The sequence below is a fragment of the Centroberyx affinis genome, unplaced genomic scaffold (genome assembly GCF_046629955.1).
Source record: "Centroberyx affinis isolate AG114_WGS23_722 - 3 ecotype Tasmania unplaced genomic scaffold, CSIRO-AGI_Caff_v1 ptg001883l_1, whole genome shotgun sequence".
NCBI lineage: Eukaryota > Metazoa > Chordata > Actinopteri > Beryciformes > Berycidae > Centroberyx > Centroberyx affinis.
This window is the reverse complement of record NW_027280255.1, coordinates 25,548-50,424: the sequence shown is the minus strand read 5'-3', so window position 1 is coordinate 50,424 and position 24,877 is coordinate 25,548. Positions and strand designations below refer to the sequence as shown.

Below are 24,877 nucleotides of genomic sequence, written 5' to 3'. Positions count from 1 at the left end.
GGTCATCTGAGACTGAAGATTAAAAATCTGTTTCGCATTACTGTGGAGTAACCAGCATCTAAAGGCAAATAGTAACAATAATAAACTTTATCTGTATAGCACCTTTCAGTAACAGTGTTACAAAGTGCTTCACAAAACAAGTACAAAATCCAGCAGTAAAACAGAATAAAATAACACAAAGAAGGATCAGAAAACATAATAAAAAAGTAAAATATAAGGAAAAGATATAAAAGAGGACATAAAATCAACAGTAAAACCAAATCATGACTTAAGGCTTTGTGAAAGCCTGAACCTGTCAAAGGCTTCTCATTAACACTGTGGGTTTGTAGATTAAACAAAATTTATCAAAGTACACTTCGTTCAACTTGCTTTCAAAGAAGGCCACAAAATCTAACAATCAATTTTGCCATGTATGAGAATTATACAAAAAATATTGTACATAGAGTCTCCTCAGTTTGAAAACCACTGGCCTTGAGTAAACCTGTATCTATTATGTGTTAGGTAATCCGGCAGCATGAGACTGCAGTATGGCACACTGTGGATTTGCTTTTCAGAGTAGGCTGGTAACAAAAGGTAAAAAATACCTCATGCTGCCCAGAGGAGGCGCTGTGTTGAAGCTGCAGACAGGAGAATCTGACTTTATGTTGTAGACCTCCGACATCAAGTGGTGTGATACTGAACTGCAACACCTCATCATCACCTAATCTCCTTTTTTTAAACATTAAAACATGTCGAATTTTCTGTAATTGACAGTGAACAATAGTGAAAGGAAATACAGCTGGGAGAGAATGAAGAAGAATAACCTCTCAGAAACAGCTGTTATACTAAATAAATTGTAATACTTGATATCAATTCATCTGTATAGTTTATCACAGTGACACCAGACAGCATCCAAACACATTATTTTAACATTATTTTATTCCAAATGTTTAAAGCACTTCTCAGAAATGTTAGTCTGTTGCTCTTTCAAAAGCAGCTGTTCTAAACACAGTTTTCAATCAGTCTTGAAAATATATATGTAAAAAAAAATGTTTATTTACATAACATATAAAATGTTCCCACTATACCTTTCACACCACTCAAATAATGACCATTCAATATGAACGGCCTCTGGTGATCTGGTCTTACAGATCTGGTCTTACAGATAGTCAAAAAAAAAATCCAAAACATTTCTTTCTTGGACGGGAAGTCACACAAGTCTCAGGAGACCCAGAACAGACACAAGACCGGTCCCTGCAGCACCACAGAGGACAGGAAGAGCATTCCCATTCAAATCAACCGTCTTGAATAGTGATTTGCTCGGTATAATTAAAGGAAAAATCCACACTCTAACATTGTTAAACCAGCTAATGGCGACATATGCTGACTTTCTGAGCCCATTCTTTTGTTTGGTGGTGTGTTTTTCTTAGTCCTCCTCATGTCAAGTTATTTCCAGCGTCAGGTTTTGGTGTCAGTCCCCCAGAATCAAAGAGCAAGGGCTTCTTTCTGGAGCTGCCATTTTGCACCAAGAGACGTTCAACAATCATACAGGAAGAAATCCATCGTAGAAGAGGAGAGAGACCAATTTCTCCACCCACAGTAGCCTCAATAGACCAGAATGCAATGCAGCCACAAGACATGCTGTGTTCTGAGTAAGGGGTGCGGCCGCAATCATCGACACATATAACCCACCGCTGAGTGATCACACTTTCAAGCTGTTTATATGTCCATACACCCACCACTGATTGAAAGAGTTCACACCCATTCTTTGGGGGTTGTAGAAAGGCATTCTGGGAAACGTAGGAAATCACTAATTGAAGTAGAAGTAGACGAGGCAGGTTGAAGGAAAGTGGATACAACAAAAAAGTAAATTACAACTTCATCAGAAAATAACTCCCGGAATGCACTAAACATCACATAATGACATCTAACAGTAAGATTAGGTGGATTTTTCCTTTAAGTATTTAAAGCACCAGTTCTCCGAGACGCCCAGCTAGCACGTAACCACGGGAACCTCAGCTGCAGCAGCAGGACAGGAAGCAGGCAGAACGGATGAGACGCCGCCGGCAGCTGGAGACGCCGCCGACGATGTGGAAGTGGGAACGGTGAGTTCTGCGGGGCGAGCAGGGGCGGGTTTGACGATCTTCAAGGGAACAAAGACATTAGAGGAGCCGTGTTCGCTCAGGTATTCTCCTCCCTTCTCCTCGTACTCCTGCCTGCTGATCCAGCCCTCCGCCTCCCCTCCTCCTCCTCCTCCTCCTGCAGGAAGATGCTCCAAGGCCCAGGATCTGGCCCCGTACCAGGCGTCCAGGGCCGGACGCGACGCCATGTTCACCTGGGGACGAATGGGACAGAGTTAGAGACACTTTACCACTGGATTATCTACTCTACCGGACTGAAAAGTAACTAAATTGGAGTAACTGTTATACACAAGAAAATAACAATCTCTGAAGTTTCAGTTAGACAAGGGCCAGTTAGGTAACTCTAGTCTGATTGTGTTTGAATGGGTTAATCAATGGGGAACATCAGTGATTTAGTCATATTAATGGATTATTAGGCTCTAATGTATGCAAAATAGTGATCAATTCACTGTTCAAGTCATTTCTGCCTTGGAAAATCGTCCCATTTTCAATTTTGCTGTATTTAGTAAAATGTTTGAGGTAACAGCTACAATATAAATTATGATATTTTACTATAATAGTAGTAGAACAAGTTTTGTGGCCTAATGACTTATTCAAATCTTAAAATATATATCGCCATCACCTGAAAATTAATCTTTTTTTCTCAAATAAAAATGATTAATTGACGGTTTCATTTCTCATGACACCAACAAAAATCCTCTTTCTTTAATAATCAAATTCTGAAATGTCTGCATTCAGGGAAAGTAAGGAGGGATCTGCTTCAGAGGAACAGGGTTTTGTACTTTGGTCATGAGGGTATAAAGGATTAATTGGGTTTAAATGTCAATGTGCTTAAAAAGGGTAAAAGCTGTACCTGGAAGTGAGACTGGAAGGGCCTCATGGCCAGCAGCTCTCTCTCCACCCTCTCCTTCATGCCTGGATACTGCATGTTCCCTCCGGTCAGGAACACGTTGCTCACCAGCGCCTCCTGCTGCTCAGGAGTGTACCTGCACACGGTACAGAAGAAGCAAGAAAAATGTTAAAACGTCACAGTTGTAACTCTTTACGTGCCACTTTCTAACAAGGAAATAATTTAAAAAGTGAAATTAATAATAGAAAATACTGTTTGCTTCACATTTTCATGGGTGTGTGGTTGTGTGTGCATATGTGTACAGGGTTCCTACACATTTTCCATACTTTTTCCAGACCTTGATTTGTTTTGAAGATTTTGTCTGGTGTTCAATATGATTTCCGCAGATAGACATCTTGCCCCTGCTAACTAGGTCATATCACTGTATAGATGAAGATTGTTCTTCACAGCGACAAATATCAGAATATGTGAGATGATTGGCAGGTTCCTACACAGTTTCCATTTAAAAAATTCCATATTTTTCCCAGACCCTATGTTCTTGACTGGATTTGATTTTGGTCGGGATTTGATATAATGCATGCTGACAGCGGCTGGGTAATAAGAGCGTCCCTCTATCTGAACATTATTTTTCACATCAACAAAAACTGTGGACTCAAAGTTGGTCTACAAAAACATAAAAGCTAGAATTATGTGTGTATCGGATCTGAACCACAACATTTTCCATACTTTTCCAGACATTTTTTCAAATTCCCAAACTATTCAAGACCTGGAAATGATCAAATTCATTTTTAATACTTTTCCAGACTTTCCAGACCTGCGTAGGAACCCTGTGCGTATGCGTGTGTGTGTATGTGTATATTTTTCTTTTGTGTGTGCTAGCTTGACTGTAACTGTTTATTACCTGGCCAAGACGTACTGCAGCGTCTCCATCAGTCCCATCTGGTCCTCTCCAGTGAGCGAGGGCTGGAACAGGATCTCTGGACACCTGAGGCGCTCCGTCCCCACAAACAGCTGGTGGTACTCCGCCATGTTGAACACTGGCTGCAGACGGGATAAAATTATACTACGCCAAGGTGAACACAAGACAAACACTGACAGCAAATGTTAGAAAGTGCACCAGAGTGTAAAACTACACTCTTGCAAATCGTCGCTGTCCAGTGAAAACCGTTTATCTCCCAAATGTCAGGAACTTGTCAGGAACTTGTCAGGAACTAAGAAAACTCTCAACCCACAGAGGAGCATTGAATCCTTCAATTGGAGTTAAAGCATAAAAATCACCAAGATTGGAGTTACAAGGTTTTTACAGAACAACAGTGAAATATTGCCTCAACTTTTTTCATGCATAAGAAAATGTATGTGGTTTCACTTGTGGTTTGGCACACAAACACTTCCAGTTCCTAAGTTCAGATACGGAAACATTTGGGTAAAACCCCTCAAACTGATTATTATTTCTATCCTACTTATGCTTACAAAGTGCAAACCCAGATTTTGTTTTTTCTTCTCATATATTCTGTCACATCGTAAACTGCCAGATAATTACCTACACAGCCTTAATGAGGATATAAATATCATATGTATGTTATGTTATGTTTTCGCCCCGTTCCATCTGTTTGCTTGTTTGTCTGTTAGCAGGATAACTCCAAAAGTTATGAACGGATTTGCATGACACTTTGTGGAAACTTTTGCCATGGGGCAAGGAACAACTGATTAACTTTTCACACCGATTGGCCAAATGGGGCGTGGCTTTTCATAAAAAGGTATGTATGGAAAGTTTGGTTGTGAACGGCTGCCTGAGTCCTTGTGCACCATCTGAAACTGCTGGTCTACAACTGCTGCTCGTTTGAAAAGGTGGCACATTATGAAGCTGAAGTTTAATGCACTTTCTTTGCCAAAAATATATAGAAATAATTTTACTCTAGAACTGTTGCTCATTTGAAAATGTGGCAAATTTAAAAGTTGAAGTTTAATGCACTTTCTTTGCCAAATATACAGCATAGAAAGAATTAACAGAAGTTTAATTTGGTCAACTATCTGACATGTGGAAATGGCATATCTTGACAACTGCTGGCGTTGGCGGAGGACTGCGCTCTACTGAGTGCCAACTTTCTAGTTATTAAATAGACTTCCTATGCTGTTACCTGGACCACATTAGCGGGTTTGTCTGGCAGCGTGTCCTCGGGGAAGTCAGGCTCCATCAGCGCCACTCCGTCTCCCTCGTCCATCGGCGTCTCGAGCTCCGACACCTGGCTCAGAGCGACAGAAAGCCTCAGGCCACATGTCAGCCGCACAACACTTACTGCAGGAAACCAGGACAGATTCTGTCGAGCCCCACGGCGCGTTCACAGCCTCGACACACAGACCTGATTAATTATCACTTTATCTGAATCTGATATCTGCCTTCATCTCTTCTACGGAGAATACAGTAACTTTTGCCTACTCGGCTTGCTAGTTAATGCAACTGAAGCATTGGCAAACTTAGCTTAAAGTATATGATATAAATACATAGAATTACTACTTATACATCAATGCGCTTTATTATAAAATGCTAGAGTATGTTCTGTATTGCAATCATAAAAGGATTATATATATATATATATATATATATCACTGTATCGCAATAATTAGTGCATTTTTTTCTCTCTTCTTTTTTGTGAGGATATATTGTCATGTCATCATATTGTCGTGTGTGTTATGTGTATTATTTGCCTGTAATTAAAAAAATATATAAAAAAATAAAATAAAATAAAAATAATAATTCATGCAAACTAATAGTTGAAGAACCCAGAAGTCAATTCTCCGATCTTGTTTTGCCATCACAACTCAGATGATTATCAAAGATTATGGGAGATTAAGCTAAAGTGTGAAGATTTAATATCTTAAGTTACATGTTCACAGTAATACAACTTTTGCTTTGTTTTATTAAATATATACTACTCAAAAAAGAACAGACTTGATTTGTACATTTGTGTTTCATGTTAAACACGCAGCCATTTTAGACTTTTCTTGAACTATTGGATTATTTTGCCCGACACTTAAACAGCCTCAAATGTGGACCCAGCAGCTAAAAGATTAGATAAATTAAGTATTTCTCTTGCTATTTTGCCCTAATTTGTTTTAGTAAGACGCACCTCAGTCTTCCCCTCCGGCCCGTCGCTGTGCAGCAGTTTCTGGCGGCCCTGCTCCACAGCCAGGTGCAGCTTGTTGATGTAGGACTGAAGCTCCTCAGCTGAGTCCATGTTCAGCTCCACCAGGTTCTTATGAAACTGATCCAGCAGGCCGTCATCCAGCAGCTCCTGCTCACAGAAAACCCCAATTTGTTTTTCAAATCTGATCCCTGAAGGCCCATTCACATCTAGAACGATAACTATAAACTATAAAGATACCCTTGTTGCTCAAGCATTTACACTGCAACGGTATCTGTGATCAGTTCCTCAGCAAACCAAGTTATCACTGCAGTGAGCTGGCAAATGCTCCGCCCCCTTCTTTCTTAGAACTTTAATTTGATTGGTTGAAAATTTGAACCAGGAATATAGTTACAGTTGTCGTTTTGGATGTTTTTATAGTTATCGTTGTAGTGGAAACACAGACATACTATTTACTTACGATTTAAACATTTTTATAGTTAATATTATCTTTACAGTTATCGTTCTAGATGTGAATGGGCCTTGAGGCTGACTGTGCACATTATAATTTACAAATGACCAGATCGGATTTGTGTGTTTAGACAGCGTAATCATTTGCTGTCATTACAATATGACATTGGTTGTCATAGTAGCAACGCAGGTGCACGCAAACTAATTAAGTGCACATGTTCTGTCCAATAACTCTGGTTTCTACTAACATGGAAATTTCGTTGTTGCCTATTCTCATTCTGATTTTAAGATGGTATTTTCTATTGTTGTGGTGGAGACAGACAAACAGGCGGAGACATACAGACAAGGAGACACACACACACACACACACACACACACACACAGAAAGACATGGGTATGACTTAAGTCACTTTCAGGGACACACACCAGACTTAAGACCAGTTGATTGGGGACGGCTTGTGCAATTGGGGACAAAAGCCGTGTCCCCAATTGGTAAAAAGCTGATTTTTGGGTCAGTGGTTAAGGTTAACCTAACCTAAGGGTTAGGTTTAGGCAAGTAGTGGTTATGGTTATGGTTAGGGTAAGTCTCCAGGGAATGAATGTAAGTCTTTGTAAATACCCCAAAAGTGACATAAGTAAGACTGTGTGTACATTCTTCTGTGTTATTTTTATGTCTGTCATGAAGTTGCTTTCTTTCTCTAGGACTTTCTTGAAAGAGAGATGTTCACTTTAAATGGCACTACCTGGTTAAATAAGATTAAATCAAATAAAACAAAGACAGACATGCAAACACACATACAAAAAACAGTGCATATAGACCGTTTTTCCCATTTATGACCAATGCTATGGATTTTATGTAGTAATATTTAATGTAGTCTTATGAAAAGACTTATGCTTCATGTACTGTATATTAGCATTTGTAACAGCTAATGAGCATTCTAACAAACAATATGATGGAAAGATACTAGGACAGGGATTGAAGTTTCATGTCTGTTGTTTTTATATTAAGGTTGTCATTGGATTTTTGTTGCTTGTTGTTTTAGAGGATTCTATGGATGTTATGTGTTACTGTCTGTCCTGTTTTCTGACATCAGGGACCATGTTGGAAATAAGTGTTCTCACTTTTACATGTTATCCCTTGGATTCATTGTCTTCTATATCCATTAATAAAATTAATCAATCAATCAATCAATCAATCAATCAATCTATGATAAACAGTTCCTTGCCTGCACAGCCAGCAGTTTGTCCAGCCTCTCCTGGTCCTGCTGCAGCTTCTCCTCCCGGCGGCGGGCGTTGATCTCCTGCAGGCGGCGGAGCTGCTGCGCTCGTCTCTCCTGCCGCTCCTCCACGCTCACACAGCCGCCCAGCACCTTGGCCGAGAAGGGAAGCTGCATGCGGTGAACCTCCCGCTCATAAAACTCCGGGCTGCGCCACTTCTCCAGCTCTGTGGGAAATGGAAGTATATGCATATATTCATCATGGCCTCTGTGGTTTAGCCTTCTAGCTTGTTAATTCAACAGTGATAGCGGGCCTCGTATCCTGTTTTTTTCTATTATGATATATCCAAGAATATAAGGGTTTTTAACTTTATTAGAGCTGCAACAATTAATCGATTAATCGATTATTTGTCAACTATTAAATTAATCACCAACTATTTTGATAATCAATTAATCGGTTTGAGTAATTTTTTAAGAAAAATAAGTCAAAATTCTGATTCCAGCTTCTTAAATGTGAATATTTTCTGGTTTCTTTCCTCCTCTATGACAGTAAACTGAATATCTTTGGGTTGTGGACAAAACAAGACATTTGAGGATGTCATCTTGGGCTTTGGGAAACACTGATCCACATTTTTCACTATTTTCTGACATTTTATAGACCAAACAACTAATCGATTAATCGAGAAAATAATCAACAGATTAATCGACAAAAAAAATAATCAGCCCTAAACTTTATACCTCACATCTTGAGCGCCTTGGAATTTTTTCTTTTCATTTTCATTTCAGTCATAGTGGGGTATTTGTTTGTGTGCATTTATTCTGCAAATTGTGCACATACTGTATGTAACTCCCAGGTGTGGTAAAAGTTTTAATTCCATCTTTATTAAAGCTGCCCTAGGCAAGAATTTTATGTAAAAATACCCATCTTGTCAGCCTAAATCACAAAGTGTGGCTGCAGCAGAAAAGAGTGTTCAATTCCCCATAACTATTTGCCCAAATTAATTTCAGGCGTCAGGTGTGGTCACTGGCGGGAAATCTTCTCAGCACACAGGAAGTGACGAATCGAAACTTAAGAGCAAAATACAAAACTTTCTCCTGAACAGCAGCGGGTGAATCCTCCATCAAGAGAAAACTGGACTCATCAACAATTGCTGAACCTGCTGCGAATTGATTTTTTCCAGCACCTTCAATCCTTCAGCCACATAGAAGAAATTTGGGTCTGCGGAGTGCGCAGTTTATTGATGTCATGTTTTTTGGGGTAATGAAGTCCTTCAAACTTTCAGAAATTCAGATAGTTATCGCCTGCCTAATGCAGCTTGAAATGAGCCCATGAATGTATGCATATGTGTGTATGTTTGTCTGTATGGAGACATGCGGACCTTCATGGTAATCCGCAGCAGTGTAGCTGTGTTCGTGCAGCAGCTCCTCCATGCGGCTGAGTGTGATGGCGGCGAGGTGACCGGGGTATTTGAGCTGGAGGAGACGCTGCAGGTAGGACGCCGCCTGGCTCCCGCCCACGTTCACACGCTTACAGTTCACCGCATCCAACCTGGGGACACAAACACACACACACCGCATTAAAGAAAATTAGAATCTATAATCCAGTGGTTCTCCTTTTTTGGCTCGTGACCCCTTAAAACAAAGGAATGTCTACTTGCTACCCCTGGTACAAGTGTGCAGATTTCAAACAAGAAAGATTTCCCCCTTGTCAGGTCGTTTCATTTGATTCATTATCAGGCCTAGAGGGTGAAAACTAGTTAGTATTTCACAAAAAAAAGCAAAAATTAGATAAAAATCAGAAAAAATAGACATGATAATAAATTTGTACAGCAGAAATATGTTTTTTTCCTATCCAACATATCATTGGTTCTCAGTGTGGGGTCCGGGGACCACCAGGGGTCCTTGGTGGGATTCCAGGGGGTCCCCAGCAAATTGATGAATTGTTAAACTTCACCATCATTTCATTTACAAGAAGTTAACACATTTACACGCTCCCTCCCGCTCACTACGCTCTGCCAAGGAGCAGCGCCTGATGCTGCCACCACAACAAGGCCCTAAGTCTCTAGCCAGACTCTTCTCTTCTGTGGTTCTCCTGTGGTGGAACGAGTTACCAAACTCCATTCGATCCGCAGAGTCCCTCTCAATCCTTAAGAAAAGGCCAAAGACCCAGCTCTTTAGCGAATACCTTCTCACCTAATGGCCCAGGTAACCAAACCAAACCAAACCAAAAAAAAAAATTGCCTCTATGCACTCTATGCATTGCCTCATAGCACTGCCTTGTAGCACCTATGTCCTGTTGGACCAGAACTCAGCTTTATAGCACTTACTCTCATTGTTCTCTCCTAACTAGAACCTTGCTTGTGTTGTATGAAAATCTCATGTGTACGTCGCTTTGGATAAAAGCGTCTGCCAAATGTGAAATTGTAATTGTAATTTAGTGAATGTGGAAGAATGACTATTTTGATCATAGTTTCACTGTTATCTCTCAACCTACAATACAGATATTCATGGAATTCTGGACAAAATCATATAACAATAGAAATATTCTCAGATTTAGGTCAGAGAGACAAAATCTCATCAAATGGGGGTCTGTGGCCTTAATGTGTGCTACATTTGATATGGAAAAAGTTTGAGAATCACTGCCATACTCAATGGGAGGAATACGACGTTAAAAGCAATCTGCGGACGCCTCACCTGCCGTTGATGACGGGCAGGATGTGGGAGCAGTGGTATCCCGAGGAGAGGACGATGCCGGTGCGCGGCGGCGGGACGTTTCTCTGAGCGTTGTTGTGGCAGAAGCTGTACAGGCCGTCGACGCCGTAGGAGACGTGCGGGACGCGGTAACACTCGAACAGCAACTCTGACATCATCTGACGACAGTGCAGCGGGTTGCAGGGCGCCTCGGTCAGCACCATGGGGTGATCCACACTGCCCTGGAGGGAGAGGTGTGTGCGTGTTAGAGCTGCAACGATTAATCAATTAATCGATTAGTTGTCAACTATTAAATTAATCGCCAACTATTTTGATAATCGATTAATCGGTTTGAGTAATTTTTTATGAAAAATAAGTCAAAATTCTCTGATTCCAGCTTCTTAAATGTGAATATTTTCTGGTTTCTTTACTCGTCTATGACAGTAAACTGAATATCTTTGGGTTGTGGACAAAACAAGACATTTGAGGACGTCATCTTGGGCTTTGGGAAACACTGATCCACATTTTTCACCATTTTCTGACATTTTATAGACCAAACAACTAATCGATTAATCGAGAAAATAATCAACAGATTAATCAACAATGAAAATAATCGTTAGTTGCAGCCCTAGTGTGTGTGTGTGTCATGTTATTGGTGCACAAATGTATGTCAGACTAAAATGGTGGGTAATCTCTATTCTGCATATAAAAAGGTGGGTAAACACATTTCCACATTTTTCAATTAAAAGAATCTAGTTTGAACTCCTCTTGTCCTTTTATAATTGCATGACATGAGAATTGCAAACATCACATGTAACAAAATTCAAAAAAGTAACTCAGTACCTTTTACTCTGGCTACATTTTAAATGAGCTACGGTTTATCGTAGCTCATTCATCATATTTTCTGATATTTTCATATCAGCAAAGTAACAGTACTTCTACTTGAGTATGATATTGCGCACAAAAACACATCCTCCTCTGGCGTGAAATCAAGGAGAAGACAGGGGGACACATGGGGCCAGTTGCATAAAGCTAGTTTAAGACTAGTCCAAGCCTTAGACTGGTCTTACATTCTCAGGTTGGACTAGACTAATTAAGACGGTCTGTTACATAAATATTACAACTGACTTATTTTGAGGTAGGAAAGATAGCCACCTTCCCCCCGGCTAATCTTGAGTTAAGAACTTTGTTGTTATGGCAACGAGTCGGCCTAACTGTCAGAGTGGGAGTTTAAATAATGAAGCAGTTTCATAAAAGACGGCAAATCTCTTGTTTTTGGAAAGACCTGAAGAAGAGAGAGAGAGTCTTTAGAGACCGAAACAACACATTAGAGATCTACAACAATCAAGAAGTTGTAGGAACTAGGTCTATCTTTATGCAACTGGCCCATGGTTATAGGGGATACATAGTTTGGCATAACACCTGTCCTGTAACCCACTTTAGGACCACCTGACCCCGCAGCACCCACCTCTGACGCCATGCCCAGGTGTGTAAACACATAGTCGAAGATCAGCTCCTGGATCTCGAAGTTCACCACCACGTTTCTGTCGAACTGGCTCTTCAGCAGCCACCGCAGCGGCTCCAGGTTCGAGATGTCGTTACCGATCTGGGTCTCGCTGCGCGCGGCCCCTCTGCTCCGCGCCGCCACGGACTTGAACAGCAGCTTCGGCGACCGGTACTCCGCCGCCTCGCACGCCCAGCCGGCCCGGGTCTGGAAGGAGCCGTTGTCGATCACTATCGGGACCGGGGAAGAGCTCAGACACCGGGCGGGGAGCTCGTAAATCGGGTCGGGAGACGTTTTGCAGTCCTGAAACGTGAAGATTTGACAGACCGCGTCTGCCTTGGAAGCCATTTTGAATGAGTGTCGCTGCAAAATACGACCGAGTGGAGGCCTGGTGTCGCCGATTTTCAGTTCCGACTGGAGACAGAGGGGGACACTTTTGGTGGGACACTTCGGTTTTTATGATTGTTTCGCAGAAATAATAAAGAAAAAACATTTCTCAAGCAGGTTATGAAAGACAAACCGTACAATTTTTTAATAGGACTCTTAATCTCATATCGATTTTATTTTACTGTTTTTTTATTTGTACACGTTGAAAATAGTATATTCAAAAGAAAAAAATATATATATAAAAGAAATTGAAGTGTGCAGGTTAGGTGAGAATCCCAAACAGGGTTTATATAGACAGTAAAACGAGATTAGACAATGTCAGGCTACATAACAATAACTACAAAAAACTTTTCTAAACAGTAGCAAAGAGACGGTGTAAGAGAATGGACCTTGGGTGTGATAGCTTCTCAAGTAAATATAAATAATGAAACCATAATTCTCCATATTAGTCAGTGGTCTGACTAATATAAATGTGTGTATTTATAATCAGTTTATTAACAATTTATAGACACCATGTCGATCCTGATCTATATTTTTCGTTAATCCTCATCTACAACTGCATGGGATTAGAGCAACTAGCAGTTTCAGTAAATGAACATCTATTTTCACCAACAGAGGGCGCAGGGATCTCTCTCGCTCTCTCTCTCTCTCTCTCTCTCTCTCTCTCTCTCTCTCTCTCTCTCTCTCTCTCTGCAGCAATAGAGCATTTCTGCATAAATCCTTATCACTCCAAATCACTCATTCATTTGCCTTTGCTGGGTTTTTTTTAGATTAGTGGTCCAGATGAGAAAGATTATGGGGAACAATTAAATAGATCTAATTTTATTTAATAGATCTATTTTATTAAAAATAAATCATTAACTGTGTTTCTCCTATTGACAACACATTTTAGGAATTAAGATTTCTAAACTGGAACTGGAACATAGAAAACACAACTGATATTTACACAGTACAAGTCACTTGTTAAATTTCACTTAAAATGCTACTGTCCTTTATTGCCACAATCAAGACAATTTATTGGCTCAGTAGACCTGTCACAGTTTATGATGTACACTATTCAGAATATGGATAGATTATGTATACAGATTATGATGTATGGGTAGGTTTCAGGCAATGTTTTTTTTCATTACACTTATTTCCATATAGCCTGTGTGTGTTGTCCATAGAGCAGTTTCCAGACCCATCTCAAACGAAAGGAAATCTCCATATTGTCCATCATTACCTTACAAATTTAGGATCTACTTGCTTCATTTGCTACATGTGAGTCCACATTGAACCTGCAGTGAAACCATGTGAAGAGACGTTTCCCCCAGGCTCAGTCTGAGCTGAATTGAAATATCTCTGATTCCCTCCTGTCTGGCATCGTGTTATTCTCAGCTGACTGGGTGAAGCGAGCGCCGGCCTCAGCTGGTGACACGGGACACCTTCAGCTCTCCACCTCCTCCAACCAGCAGCAAAGACGGCCTCATGCCCATCAGGGCTACAGCCCAGTCATTTTCAATTCAATCAATTCAATTGATGTAACTAAAAAAAAACTCAATTCAGCTGTTCCTGGTGGAGCGAGCTCACACACAACACTGTGGTTTCCTTTTCTACTCTGTGATTTCTGTTTCGGTGCAGAAAATGTTCAACACACACATCCTGAATTGTTTGAATTGAAAGTGAATTGAACCCAGTCCCGACACCCATATAGGCCACGATGCAGGGTAATATTTTAAGGCAATGCCCATAAGCAATACGACTTAAAAGGAACAGGGATTGACAAATGGGACACTGTCAATGGGAGAGACATAGTGGGCTGTAAAGAACAAATATACCATGAAGAAATACTGCTGGTAACAACTGTTTCCCATCTAGATTGCTTCATAATGCTGTCTGTGTATCCTAGAGTCTGCATTCTTCTATTTCAATAAAAGGGAGACCTATGAAAATGGATGGATGGATGGATGGATGGATGGATGGATGGATGGATGGATGGATGGATGACTCTGTCTGCCCCTATATCTGAATCAGCAATACAGAGAGCTTTCAACTTTTCATGATCATTGCCATCATCACCATGACACAGCCATTCATTCATTCATTCATTCATTCGTTCATTCATTTGTTAATTCTTTCATTCGTTCATTCGTTCATTAATTCATTCATTCATTTGTTAATTCTTTCATTTGTTTATTCATTCACATTCATTCATGCATCATGGATCATGAAGCAAGAGAGAAACTAGATATTATTGTTCTTTTTATTCATTCAAAAAAATCTACTTTGTTGTTAAAATGTTAAAACGTAAATGCATGTTTATGTGGAGAAAGGAATTTCATTTCATTCTTACAAAATGATGTTTTACAAGTTTGTTTATAGCCATTTTAATTATTACGGTGTACTTATGTCCATGTATCAAATACCAAACAGAATTTGTTCTTGCCTTGTTTTAGAAATTTAGACAGCAAACATGGCAACATTCCTGTCCTATACACTTGGATACAGGATCATTTCTGCTATTATGATTCAACAATGTGTTTTATTTATTCCTGACTTCATTTGTGTATCTTCAGTATTGTCAATATTTTACCTTTGGGGCAGCAGGCTCTCTTATCCAGAATAACTTACGGTAAGCAGTAGAGTAAGTGGAGATTCTGGATGGTGTGGGTTTATTTCCTGGATAGCCCAGATATTTGGTATAGCAGGAGGGAAGGAAGGAAGGAAAGAAGGAAGGAAGGAAGGAGGGAGAGAGGGAAGGAAGGAAGGAAGGAAGGAAGGGGGCTACTGTATGTGGTTTGATGGTGTGTCAGTGAATCACGAGCACAGTTCACTGCTCAGGCACAAAGCTCTAAGTGACTGCCGTCCCCCTCCTCCTGATGCTAATAAGCAGATCTGGGTCAGCTCACTCTGTCTCTCAAACACACACACACACACACACACACTGATAAGAAACACACACACACACACACACACACACATACACAGTCACATCCTCACTATTCACACACCCACCCACACACAGTCACATATGCACACAAGCACACATGGTCGCAAACTCATCCAAATACGCCCCCCCACATACTTTCTCTCTCTCCTCTCAAACACACACACACACACACACACACACACACACACACACTCCCAGAAGGCAAGCCATGACATTGTGCGTGTCCGTGCGCAGGGAGCTCTCTGCTTGTTGTGCTTGTCATCCAGGCGGCGGGGGAACTAACAGGCTACAAGCACTGTGGGACTGACGGCCACGCAGGACGCCAGCCAGCCTCCATTTTGTGGAGGAAGGAACAGACTGTCAGTTCCCACCGACAGGGAGGGATGGAGGGGAACATGTGTATTACAGCAAAATATGTTCAGGGTTATATTTATTTAGGAATGTATTTAGGATTCGTGACTGATAATACACTGATTAAATCATTTATTTTGTTATAAGTTATAATTCATTGCTGTATTTATATTGTATTATATTATTTGTTCATAGTAAGATTTTTGTTGAGGATCTCTTTATGACCTTTATTCTTTTTATGCATTTTGCTTTTTATGTGTTTCTTGTTCATCTTATTCTGTATTTCTTAATCTAATGTCCTACATACCTTGTGCAGAGCAGTTTGAATTTTGTGTATGAAATGTTCTATATAAATGAACTTGCCTTGCCTTGCCTATCACGTAGCAGTCGGGGGTTACGTGCCTTGCTCAAGGGCAGCTCAGTAGTAATTATAGCAGGATGGGAGAGAGTCAGTCAATGGCCCAGGGATTAGAACCAGCGACCCTCCACACACAGGCCCCCTTCTTAAACATTTTTCGGCTGCCACCTCCCCTGCAAACGCCATTTTGTGGAGACTGTTCTTTCCCGGTGACAAGACGCTGCTACTGGAGAATGCAGCAATCGAGTATTGGGGGGAAAAAATCTCTCATGATAAGTCTCATGATTATGAATCACAACGTGCTGCAATCATTTCCTTTTTGTTGTTGATACTGAATAATAACAGGCCACTTCCTTTATCAGAGGTCACGATCTACTGTAATCAGCAAAATAAAAATCTTCCTTTGTCAGTCATAGTGCAGCATTAAGTGTCTCATTATGTGTAGAACATTCTAATATTTGATCTTATGATGTCACAATATGATTGTGAGTGTTATTTACTTTGTGGTGGAGTCTCTTTAAATGTGTATTTAATTATTGGTTAATTATATTTAGTTAATGTTAGAACATCTGCAATCATGTTTCTACCATCTCTCTCTCCTTCCCCCCCCCCCTCTCTCTCTCTGTCTCTGTCTCTCTCTCTCTGTCTCTCTCTCTCTCTCTCTCTCTCTCTCTCTCTCTCTCTCTGCTCATATCAGTAGACAGAAGGGTAAAACATCCATTTCCAAATATGTGAATGCAGGACTGAAAGTGTCTCATAATGTGTATAACATTCTAATAATTGATCATATGATGTCACAATACGACCGTTACTGTAATTGTAATTGTGTTATTAATTGCAAGTATCTCTCTACTATCTCTCTCTTTTTTTTCTCTCTCTTTTTTCTCTCTCCTTTCCCCTCTCTCTTTCTTCCTGTTTCACTCTCTCTCACTTTCCGTCTCTATCACTTGTTGTCTCTCACTCTCTCTCTCTCTCACACACATACACACACATTATCCTTCACATCATCCACCTCTCTCTCCCTTTCTCTCTCTGTCTCCTTTTCCTCTCTCTCTGTCTCTCTGTTTTTCTCTTTCCGTTCTCCCTCTTTCTTGCTGTTTCACTGTCTCTCTCCTCTCTCTCTCTCTCTCTCTCTGCTCACATCAGTAGACAGGAAGGTAAAACGTCCATTTCCAAATTCAGCACTGGTTAAAAAAAAGGGGAAAATAAAAGGAGAATAAAAGGAAAAGCTGCGTCTCTGTGTGACAGAAAGGAATGGCAGGCAGGAAGAGAGTCCAGTTTACATAACGCCTCTGAGTCTGACCGCTTCTGATGGATCAGAGCCACGCAGCGGACAAAACCCCCCGCAACCTCCCCAACTCTGCTCCGCACCCTGTCACGCCTGCACACACACACACACACACACACACACACACACACACACAAACTGTCTTTCTCTCTCTCACACACATTCTCTCTCTTTCAGAGACATATCCTCTTTATCTTTCTCTTTGTCTCTCTCTCTTCCCCTTTCTTTCTTTCTCTCTGTCTGTCTCTCTCTCTCTCTCTCTCTCCCTCTCTCTCTCTCTCTCTCACACACACACACACACACACTCGCCCCCACACACAGAGACTGTCACTACCGCTCGCTTCAGTCTCTGGCCCTGTAAGCCTAGCAGATCTTTTTGGGCCATAGAGTGATTAATGTGTTTGTGCACCTGTCACTATGCATGCATCCCCGTGTGTGTGAGTGTGTGTGTGTGTGTGTGTGTGTGTGTGTGTGTGTGTGTGTGTGTGTGGGCGGAGAGGTGTATCTGAATATCCAAGTATTCAAATTTATTTGTGTTTATGTGTGTTTGCTGTCGTGTGGTATGCTTGGCCTTGTTTAGTGGATGAAGGAAAGATTTGCATAAGAATATCTGTCTGTCTGTCTGTCTTTAGACTAAAATTTTGATCCAGTAACATTTTTGTAAACAACTTGTCTCCTCCATCGCTCATTTTCTCCCCTTTAAGAAATAATTCACTGTAAACCAATGGCTTCTCAGTGTTTTTGCCTTTATATTTTCTTTCCTCACCCTCAAATCTCCCTCACTATTGTTAGAAATATTGGCTCAAACGCCTTTAATTCTCCCTCCATCCAGGCAGTCAAGGCTTTCAAATAAGACAGAAAAGAAAACCTGCGCCGAAAAAAAAAAAAAAAAATCCTCCTCCTTCCCTCCAAAATCTCAGCTACACACACCGTCCAATTACTGTGGCCATGGCAACTATCAGAGATTATTGCTCCCAGTCAGCGCTGCACGGCTGTTAGACGAGGCTATAAGCCCCTCCATATCTCAGCCCTCCACACACACACACACACACACACACACTGAACCATGGGGTTTGCACACAGGCTTGCAAGCATACACTCTTTCTCTCTCTGAGTGTCTCTCTCGCTGTCTCTCGCTCATACACACACACACACACACACACATACACTCTCTCTGTCTCTCTTTCTCTCTCACGCACACACACACACATCTTGCCTGAATTAATCCTTCTCTTTGTAGCCCTAGAAGCTAAATTGGTCGCCCCAGCAACCAATCTTAAAGCCATTTCAGATAAAGAATAAAAAAGGCAGCCTGAAAATCCATGTTGGCACGAAGAAGTAGCTTAGAAATACAGCTACCATGTTGGAAGATATATTGAAAAAGTATTGCAAGTATAGCATAATTTTTAAATTTGGAATATTTCAGATTTGTATTTAATATTTTTTCAGTATTGTTTGTGTGTGCAAGGCTATTATAATTTGCTCCCTAAAATATGAAAGTAGAAAGCAGTTTTTGCAGATTTGGGGTGAGGCTGCTTGTATATTGTGTGCCTGCGTGCGTGCGCGTGTGTGTATTTTGTGTGTGTGTGTGTGTGTGTGTGTGTGTGTGTGTGTGACATTTGCAGCCGATCCTCCGTCCCAGCGTTAGCCCGGGGTTTTGCACATGATGGGGGAGGGAGAGGCTTAGTCACTGAGATGCCTCAAGGACTCTCCCTCACCGTCCTACACACACACACACACACACACACACACACACACACATGCGCCCACATACACACACGTGCGTGCCCACCCCCAGACATGGGTGACACTCACCAACACACACTGTGTGTGCCTGAACACAAATGGCAGCTGGCAAAGCAGCCCAAGCCAAGCATGAAAATATGCGGAACTTTCTCTGTCCGCTGGCTTGTTTCTAAATTTAGATCTCGTCGTCTTTCGCGTTTTTGTCTCTTTTTTGTCTTCCTGTGCAGCTCTTAAAATATTGCTACGCAGTTTCTTGATGCTTTACTCTGTCTGCACCCTGATCATTTTAATGTAGCCTAATTAGCCTTCAGCAAAGGGGAATTACAGTTGTTATATCCTCATATTTCGTTGATTTATATTAATAATTAACAGAATAAAAAAAAAGCTCAATAATCGTGATTTTGTGAGAAATGCTTTGATCCCCGGTTGCCAACCCCCCCCTCCCCCCTCCCCCCTCTGCACGGTACATTTCTGCAAGCAGGCTGCAAAAAAAATTGATGACAGTTTTTGCTCAGTGTCGAGGCTGTCACCGCAGATTATGAAGCCAAAGACGAGGTGCTTCGTTTTCCCGAGGATTAGCTGAGATGGAGGAGGGAAAAAAAAAAAAACTCTTCCCCCGAGATTTTTTTTATTCCCTCTGTGCAGCTCTGCCGCGCCTCAGTGTGAATGTTAGGTGTTAATGGACTGATAAAATGACGTGACGGTGTGTACAGTGTGGGGAATGGTTTTTTTTTTCTGTGGCAAACGGTGTGTAACTCGCCACCACGTCACATTTTGCATGTGGCTGAGGAAGAGATTTAACGAGTGGAGAAACTAGACAGCAGGAGTTGAGGCGCTGTCCATGGTGCTGCTGGCTCTGCAGCAGGCCAGCTGCAGGAAAGCGTTTAACTTCCTCATATAAATAACGAGTTGCATTCCTCCACAGCCAGATAAACACGTGCTTATCTGTAATTAAGCAGCTAAATGAACAGGAAACTCAACATCTGCAGCCATATGCCAAATGTAAAGTCAGGCTATAGGCTATCGCTCAAATTGAGGCAGTCAGTGGTAATTTAGATTTGGGATATTTTTCAGTATGTGGGGTGTGGAGTAGCGTATTATATAGAAATTAATATTTTCTGCTTAATATGATTATTAATTATCAGAAATTGTACATGTTTTTTTTTTTAGATTCCATTGTTTTTTTTTATTATTGCCTAATGAAAATGGGAGAGAACACCCATTTAAAAAAATTTTTTATGGCAAATATATCATTGGATGATAGATTGTAATATTATTTCTATTATTGCGTATAAATATAAAATATTAACCTATGCAATTCTTATAAAATTACCTGGGGATAGAGCATGCGTCTATTGTCTTTACATTATATTTTGATAAAAAGGAAAAAAAACAAAAAAACACATATGAACAGTGTGTATGAGCGCGTGCCTGTGAGTACGAGAGCGTGCAGTCTTAAAGTAGGTTATAGCCTGCGTGCTTCATTTCACAAATTTAGGATTGATTTCACGCATTACAATAAAGGCGAAGCGGTCAGGTGGAATAATTGAAATATTTCATAACGAAAAAAAATATATTTATCTCACCTATAGGCTATAGGCTAAACTTAGGTTTATTCAACAGCCTTCATGCTGCGTTCATCTAATTTGTCGTATTCAGGATAAAGTAGGCTATATAGCCTATCTCATCCAAATATGAATTAAAAATATGTTTACAAAATAAAATAAAAGCCTATGTGATATTGATTGAACAGTAACCAGCGGGCAGAGGTGTGTGTTGATGGCAGTGCCTGACAGACTGCAGCACGAGCCTCAGATGAAACGTGTGATCCCTTCATTCATTCATAATGTCAGGGGAAATACTGCTATCGTTTTCTGAATTGACCATTTTATCCTTGATCACTCTACCGGTGAAAATAGAGTTGAAGAGGGTCAACCCTCTCTCTCTCTCTCTCTCTCTCTCTTTCTCTCTCTCTCTCCCTCTCTCTCTCTCTCTCATGCCATCCGTGAGGGTTCTGCGCGAGAGCCGCTGCACTGGCAGTCTATGCGGACACGTGCACGGTCCCCCAACTCCGTGACGCGCAGATTCCACCGCTCGCGGTTTGCGCCTGTCACCGCACAGTGACATAGCAGGACCACCAACCGTCAACCGCTTGGTGTAGGAGAAATCTAAAAAAAAAAAAAAAAAAAAAAAATCCTAAAAACTCTCTTTTTCACGACAGATGAGGAAATATTTTCTTGCTTGTTCTTGGTTCAGTCGGATGCCAAGGAGTTTTTTGGGGAGTGATATGGATTATCGAGGCAAGAGGAGCAGCTGAGGGGTTTTAACGGTTTGGATAAAACGGTTAGGCAGCCGTTAGAGGGCTGTGTCGGTAGGTTAGCTAAATTCGCGACGTCGAGGCAACAGGCATGACTTTATAGCGGCAGGAAAAAATCAAAGAAACCACCCTGCATGCATCTGTCACTCTTCTCTTTACTCGGTAATCTCGTTTCTCCGTCGAAGAACCTCTTTTAATTCGGAAAAAAAGATGGCTCACCTAATCCGACACAAACTGACCAACAAGCTGACCAACGCGGCCCACACGGTGTCCAACAAATCTCAGGCCAAGGTCAGCGGGGTGTTCGCCCGTCTGGGCTTCCAGGCCGCGACGGACGAAGAGGGTTTGGGTTTTGCTGAGTGCGATGACTTGGATTATGACTACAGGCAAGGGATGCAAATGGACGTCCTTCAGGGAGACGAGGATGGGGGACAAATGGAGGGAGAGGGGGAGATGGAGGGGGACAGCCACTACCAAAGAGACGGCACCGGGCCGAGGCCTCCCGCCCTCAAAGCGGGAGGCTCGCTGGACGAGGATAAACCAAAAATCACCTCTTGGGAAGCAGGCTGGAACGTCACCAATGCCATTCAGGTACACTGGAATTTTTTGGGGAAATATTTTAATATTGCATGTGCGATTACACAATTACACCATGCTGCATTTGAGGCCTATAGGCTGCACACAAATGGAACATAAGTCACCTTGAAATATTTTATTTAATTGTCAAGATAATTCATATGCAAGGAGAAAGGAGTATAGCTCTGCCGAATGCGTCTAATGTCACATAATTTTAGATTAGAATAAAGAACAATGAACGAATAAAATGTTAGTGTCTATAAATTTATTCAAAACGTTTTATTTGTATACATGCTGCAGCTGAACGTTTTTATCCGCGTCTTGATAGTGAATTTACTGCAGCTTAAAGGCCTTTAGATTTATTTATTCAAATCTTTTTATCAGTGGAGAACAGTTCCCACTCTCCTCTCCGCATGCAGGCCCTGTACGCCTTTGATAGCCCCGAGGCTGAAAGGCATGCTTGTGCTTATCAACCATACCATCAAATTTAACAGGGATTTTATCAAATAAATTCAAAAATCGTGTTTTAATTTGTCTTTTTGATACCTTAATTCGATTCAGCCTATAAGCAAACGAAAAATAATCTTTGCAAGGGCGAGGCTTAGGGGAAAATAATTATTTCGGTGATGCTGATGTCGGAAAAGAAAACAACTGTAATGAATCTTACATTTTTGCATGATTTTATTCTGCAAAACTAATGATTTTATTGTCATTAGCCTGTTATTATGCAACTTCGGCTGTGTGATTCACTCCTTGCATGCCTGTGCTGGCTCGGCCTGTCACTGCGATGTGGGCCTCGTCCATTACCACTCAACTGCGCCTCTCTGTCCGCAGGGCATGTTCGTCCTTGGCTTGCCGTACGCCATCCTGCACGGCGGCTACCTCGGCCTCTTCCTCATCATCTTCGCCGCGGTGGTGTGCTGCTACACCGGAAAAATTCTCATCGCGTGTCTTTACGAGGAGAACGAAGACGGCATACTGGTGCGCGTGAGGGACTCCTACGTGGACATCGCCAACGCCTGCTGCGCGCCCCGCTTCCCGTCGCTCGGCGGACACATTGTGAACGTGGCTCAGATTATCGAGCTGGTGATGACCTGTATTCTTTACGTGGTGGTCAGCGGCAACCTGATGTACAACAGTTTCCCGGGGTTTCCCGTCTCCCAGAAGGCCTGGTCGGTGGTGGCCACGGCCGCGCTCCTGCCGTGCGCGTTCCTGAAGAACCTCAAGGCCGTGTCCAAGTTCAGCTTGCTCTGCACGCTGGCGCACTTCATCATCAACATACTCGTGATAGCCTACTGCCTCTCCAGGGCGCGTGACTGGGCCTGGGAGAAGGTCAAGTTCTACATCGATGTCAAGAAATTCCCCATTTCGATTGGCATCATCGTGTTCAGCTACACCTCCCAGATCTTCCTGCCCTCCCTGGAGGGGAACATGCAGAAGCCCAGCGAGTTCCACTGCATGATGGACTGGACTCACATTGCAGCCTGCGTCCTGAAGGGCCTGTTCGCCCTGGTGGCCTACCTCACGTGGGCAGACGCCACCAAAGAGGTCATCACGGATAACCTGCCGTCGACCATCCGAGCTGTGGTGAACCTCTTCCTGGTCTCCAAGGCGCTGCTGTCCTACCCGCTGCCGTTCTTCGCAGCCGTTGAGGTTCTGGAGAAATCATTCTTCCAGGATGGCGGGAGAGCCATCTTCCCTGACTGCTACGGCCCCGGTGGACGGTTAAAATCGTGGGGTCTGGGCCTTCGTGTCGCCCTGGTGGTCTTCACTTTGCTCATGGCCATCTTTGTCCCCCACTTCGCCCTCCTGATGGGCTTAACTGGGAGTCTTACCGGCGCTGGTCTGTGCTTCCTCCTGCCAAGCCTCTTCCACCTGAAGCTCCAGTGGAGGAATCTCCTATGGCACCATGTGTTCTTCGACGTCGCCATTTTCGTTATTGGGGGCATATGCGCCATATCCGGCTTCATTCACTCGATTGAAGGGCTCATAGAGGCATTCAGGTACAATATCCACGACTGAGAGCTTGACAGATAACCTTAGTATTGAATGGTGATGTCCTGAAATGCCACTCTCACATGGGGTGTGATGACGCAGACCACTGCGCATATCAAAACATCATGTTGACCACTTGACATACAAGCTCATGAGGAGGATTACCTGTGTTAAATGTATATCTTTTTATTATGCCTTCGTGATAATGTGCAATAATAAACTCTACAATCATAGTGTACAGTAGTCTACTCATTCCAGAAAACATGTTTTATTAATTGGACATGAGCGGAACACAACCTCCTCATGAGGGGAATCATTAAATACGCGGGCATTAACAGGCCGGTCCAGGTCTCAGTCATCATGCAATGTCATCACAGTTCCTGTGAAAATGTCCGCCATGGGTCTAACTGTGAGTGTGTACGTGTTTATATCTGGGGAATGAAATATGTGGAAAATAATGGAGTGAATATTTCATTATTGGTTTTTGAGCTGCTAGATATATCATTAATCCCACTCCAGAGAAAATATAAGACCAAGGCATTCATCAGATCAGATGGTGCTCTATGGATTATAAACCATGAATAACTTATGTGTAGTTGTTTAAACAGAAAATTTCAATTTGTTTTTATTTATTTATTTATTTTTTTCAGTTGTATGCCTATAGTAGTCCTCGTTGGCATATTTGTTTTCTTGGTGTTTCAAGTGTCATTCTGGATGAAGTGAATTCAAAGTGCAAGCAAGTGGGTCCTAAATGTGTTCTATGAAAACTGTTTGTCTGATAATATTCTATTCCTGTTGAACTTGTTTATTGTGCTTTAATGGAACTAATCATGGTGTGTGAGAAAAAAGAGTATTTGTTGAATTAAGAGGTAAATAAATCAAATATTTTATGGCTGGTGATTCTCATGTGTCTTTGCCCAATGAAGTGTGATGAGTGAGAAGTCTTGCTCATTTG

General features: G+C 41.8%; 2 protein-coding genes across 3 annotated transcripts; one reads left to right on the top strand and one right to left on the bottom strand.

The window, feature by feature from the left end:
* Positions 1-306: 306 nt before the first annotated feature.
* actr5 (actin related protein 5) lies at positions 307-12,323 on the bottom strand. Of its 2 annotated transcripts, none has more exons than XM_071530139.1 (9): positions 11,940-12,323; positions 10,475-10,713; positions 9,160-9,329; positions 7,790-8,007; positions 6,099-6,263; positions 5,109-5,213; positions 3,872-4,011; positions 2,974-3,106; positions 307-2,314 (listed from the first exon to the last, which is right to left on the bottom strand). In XM_071530139.1, the coding sequence occupies exons 1-9, from the start codon at positions 12,321-12,323 to the stop codon at positions 1,973-1,975; spliced, it is 1,896 nt and encodes a 631-aa protein (XP_071386240.1). In that variant the 3' UTR covers positions 307-1,972. The 2 variants fall into 2 exon arrangements, with proteins under 2 accessions (XP_071386240.1, XP_071386241.1); XM_071530140.1 differs by having other exon boundaries at positions 5,109-5,217; positions 6,130-6,263.
* A 9,238-nt stretch (positions 12,324-21,561) lies between these two features.
* On the top strand, positions 21,562-23,949 carry LOC139653178 (vesicular inhibitory amino acid transporter-like). The gene is made up of 2 exons (XM_071530146.1): positions 21,562-21,942; positions 22,762-23,949. The coding sequence occupies exons 1-2, from the start codon at positions 21,562-21,564 to the stop codon at positions 23,947-23,949; spliced, it is 1,569 nt and encodes a 522-aa protein (XP_071386247.1).
* The last annotated feature ends 928 nt before the right edge of the window (positions 23,950-24,877 follow it).

What these genes read in the sequence shown, in the direction of transcription:
- actr5 (XM_071530139.1), bottom strand. Translation starts at nt 12,323, where the DNA reads ATGGCTTCCAAGGCAGACGCGGTCTGTCAAATCTTCACGTTTCAGGAC. An exon ending in ACCTGGGCATGGCGTCAGAG is followed by an intron (nt 10,714 to 11,939) that starts GTGGGTGCTGCG and finishes CTCTCCCTCCAG; the next exon opens with GGCAGTGTGGATCACCCCAT. An exon ending in CTGCCCGTCATCAACGGCAG is followed by an intron (nt 9,330 to 10,474) that starts GTGAGGCGTCCG and finishes TTGTGTCCCCAG; the next exon opens with GTTGGATGCGGTGAACTGTA.
- LOC139653178 (XM_071530146.1), top strand. Translation starts at nt 21,562, where the DNA reads ATGGCTCACCTAATCCGACACAAACTGACCAACAAGCTGACCAACGCG. An exon ending in ACGTCACCAATGCCATTCAG is followed by an intron (nt 21,943 to 22,761) that starts GTACACTGGAAT and finishes CTCTGTCCGCAG; the next exon opens with GGCATGTTCGTCCTTGGCTT.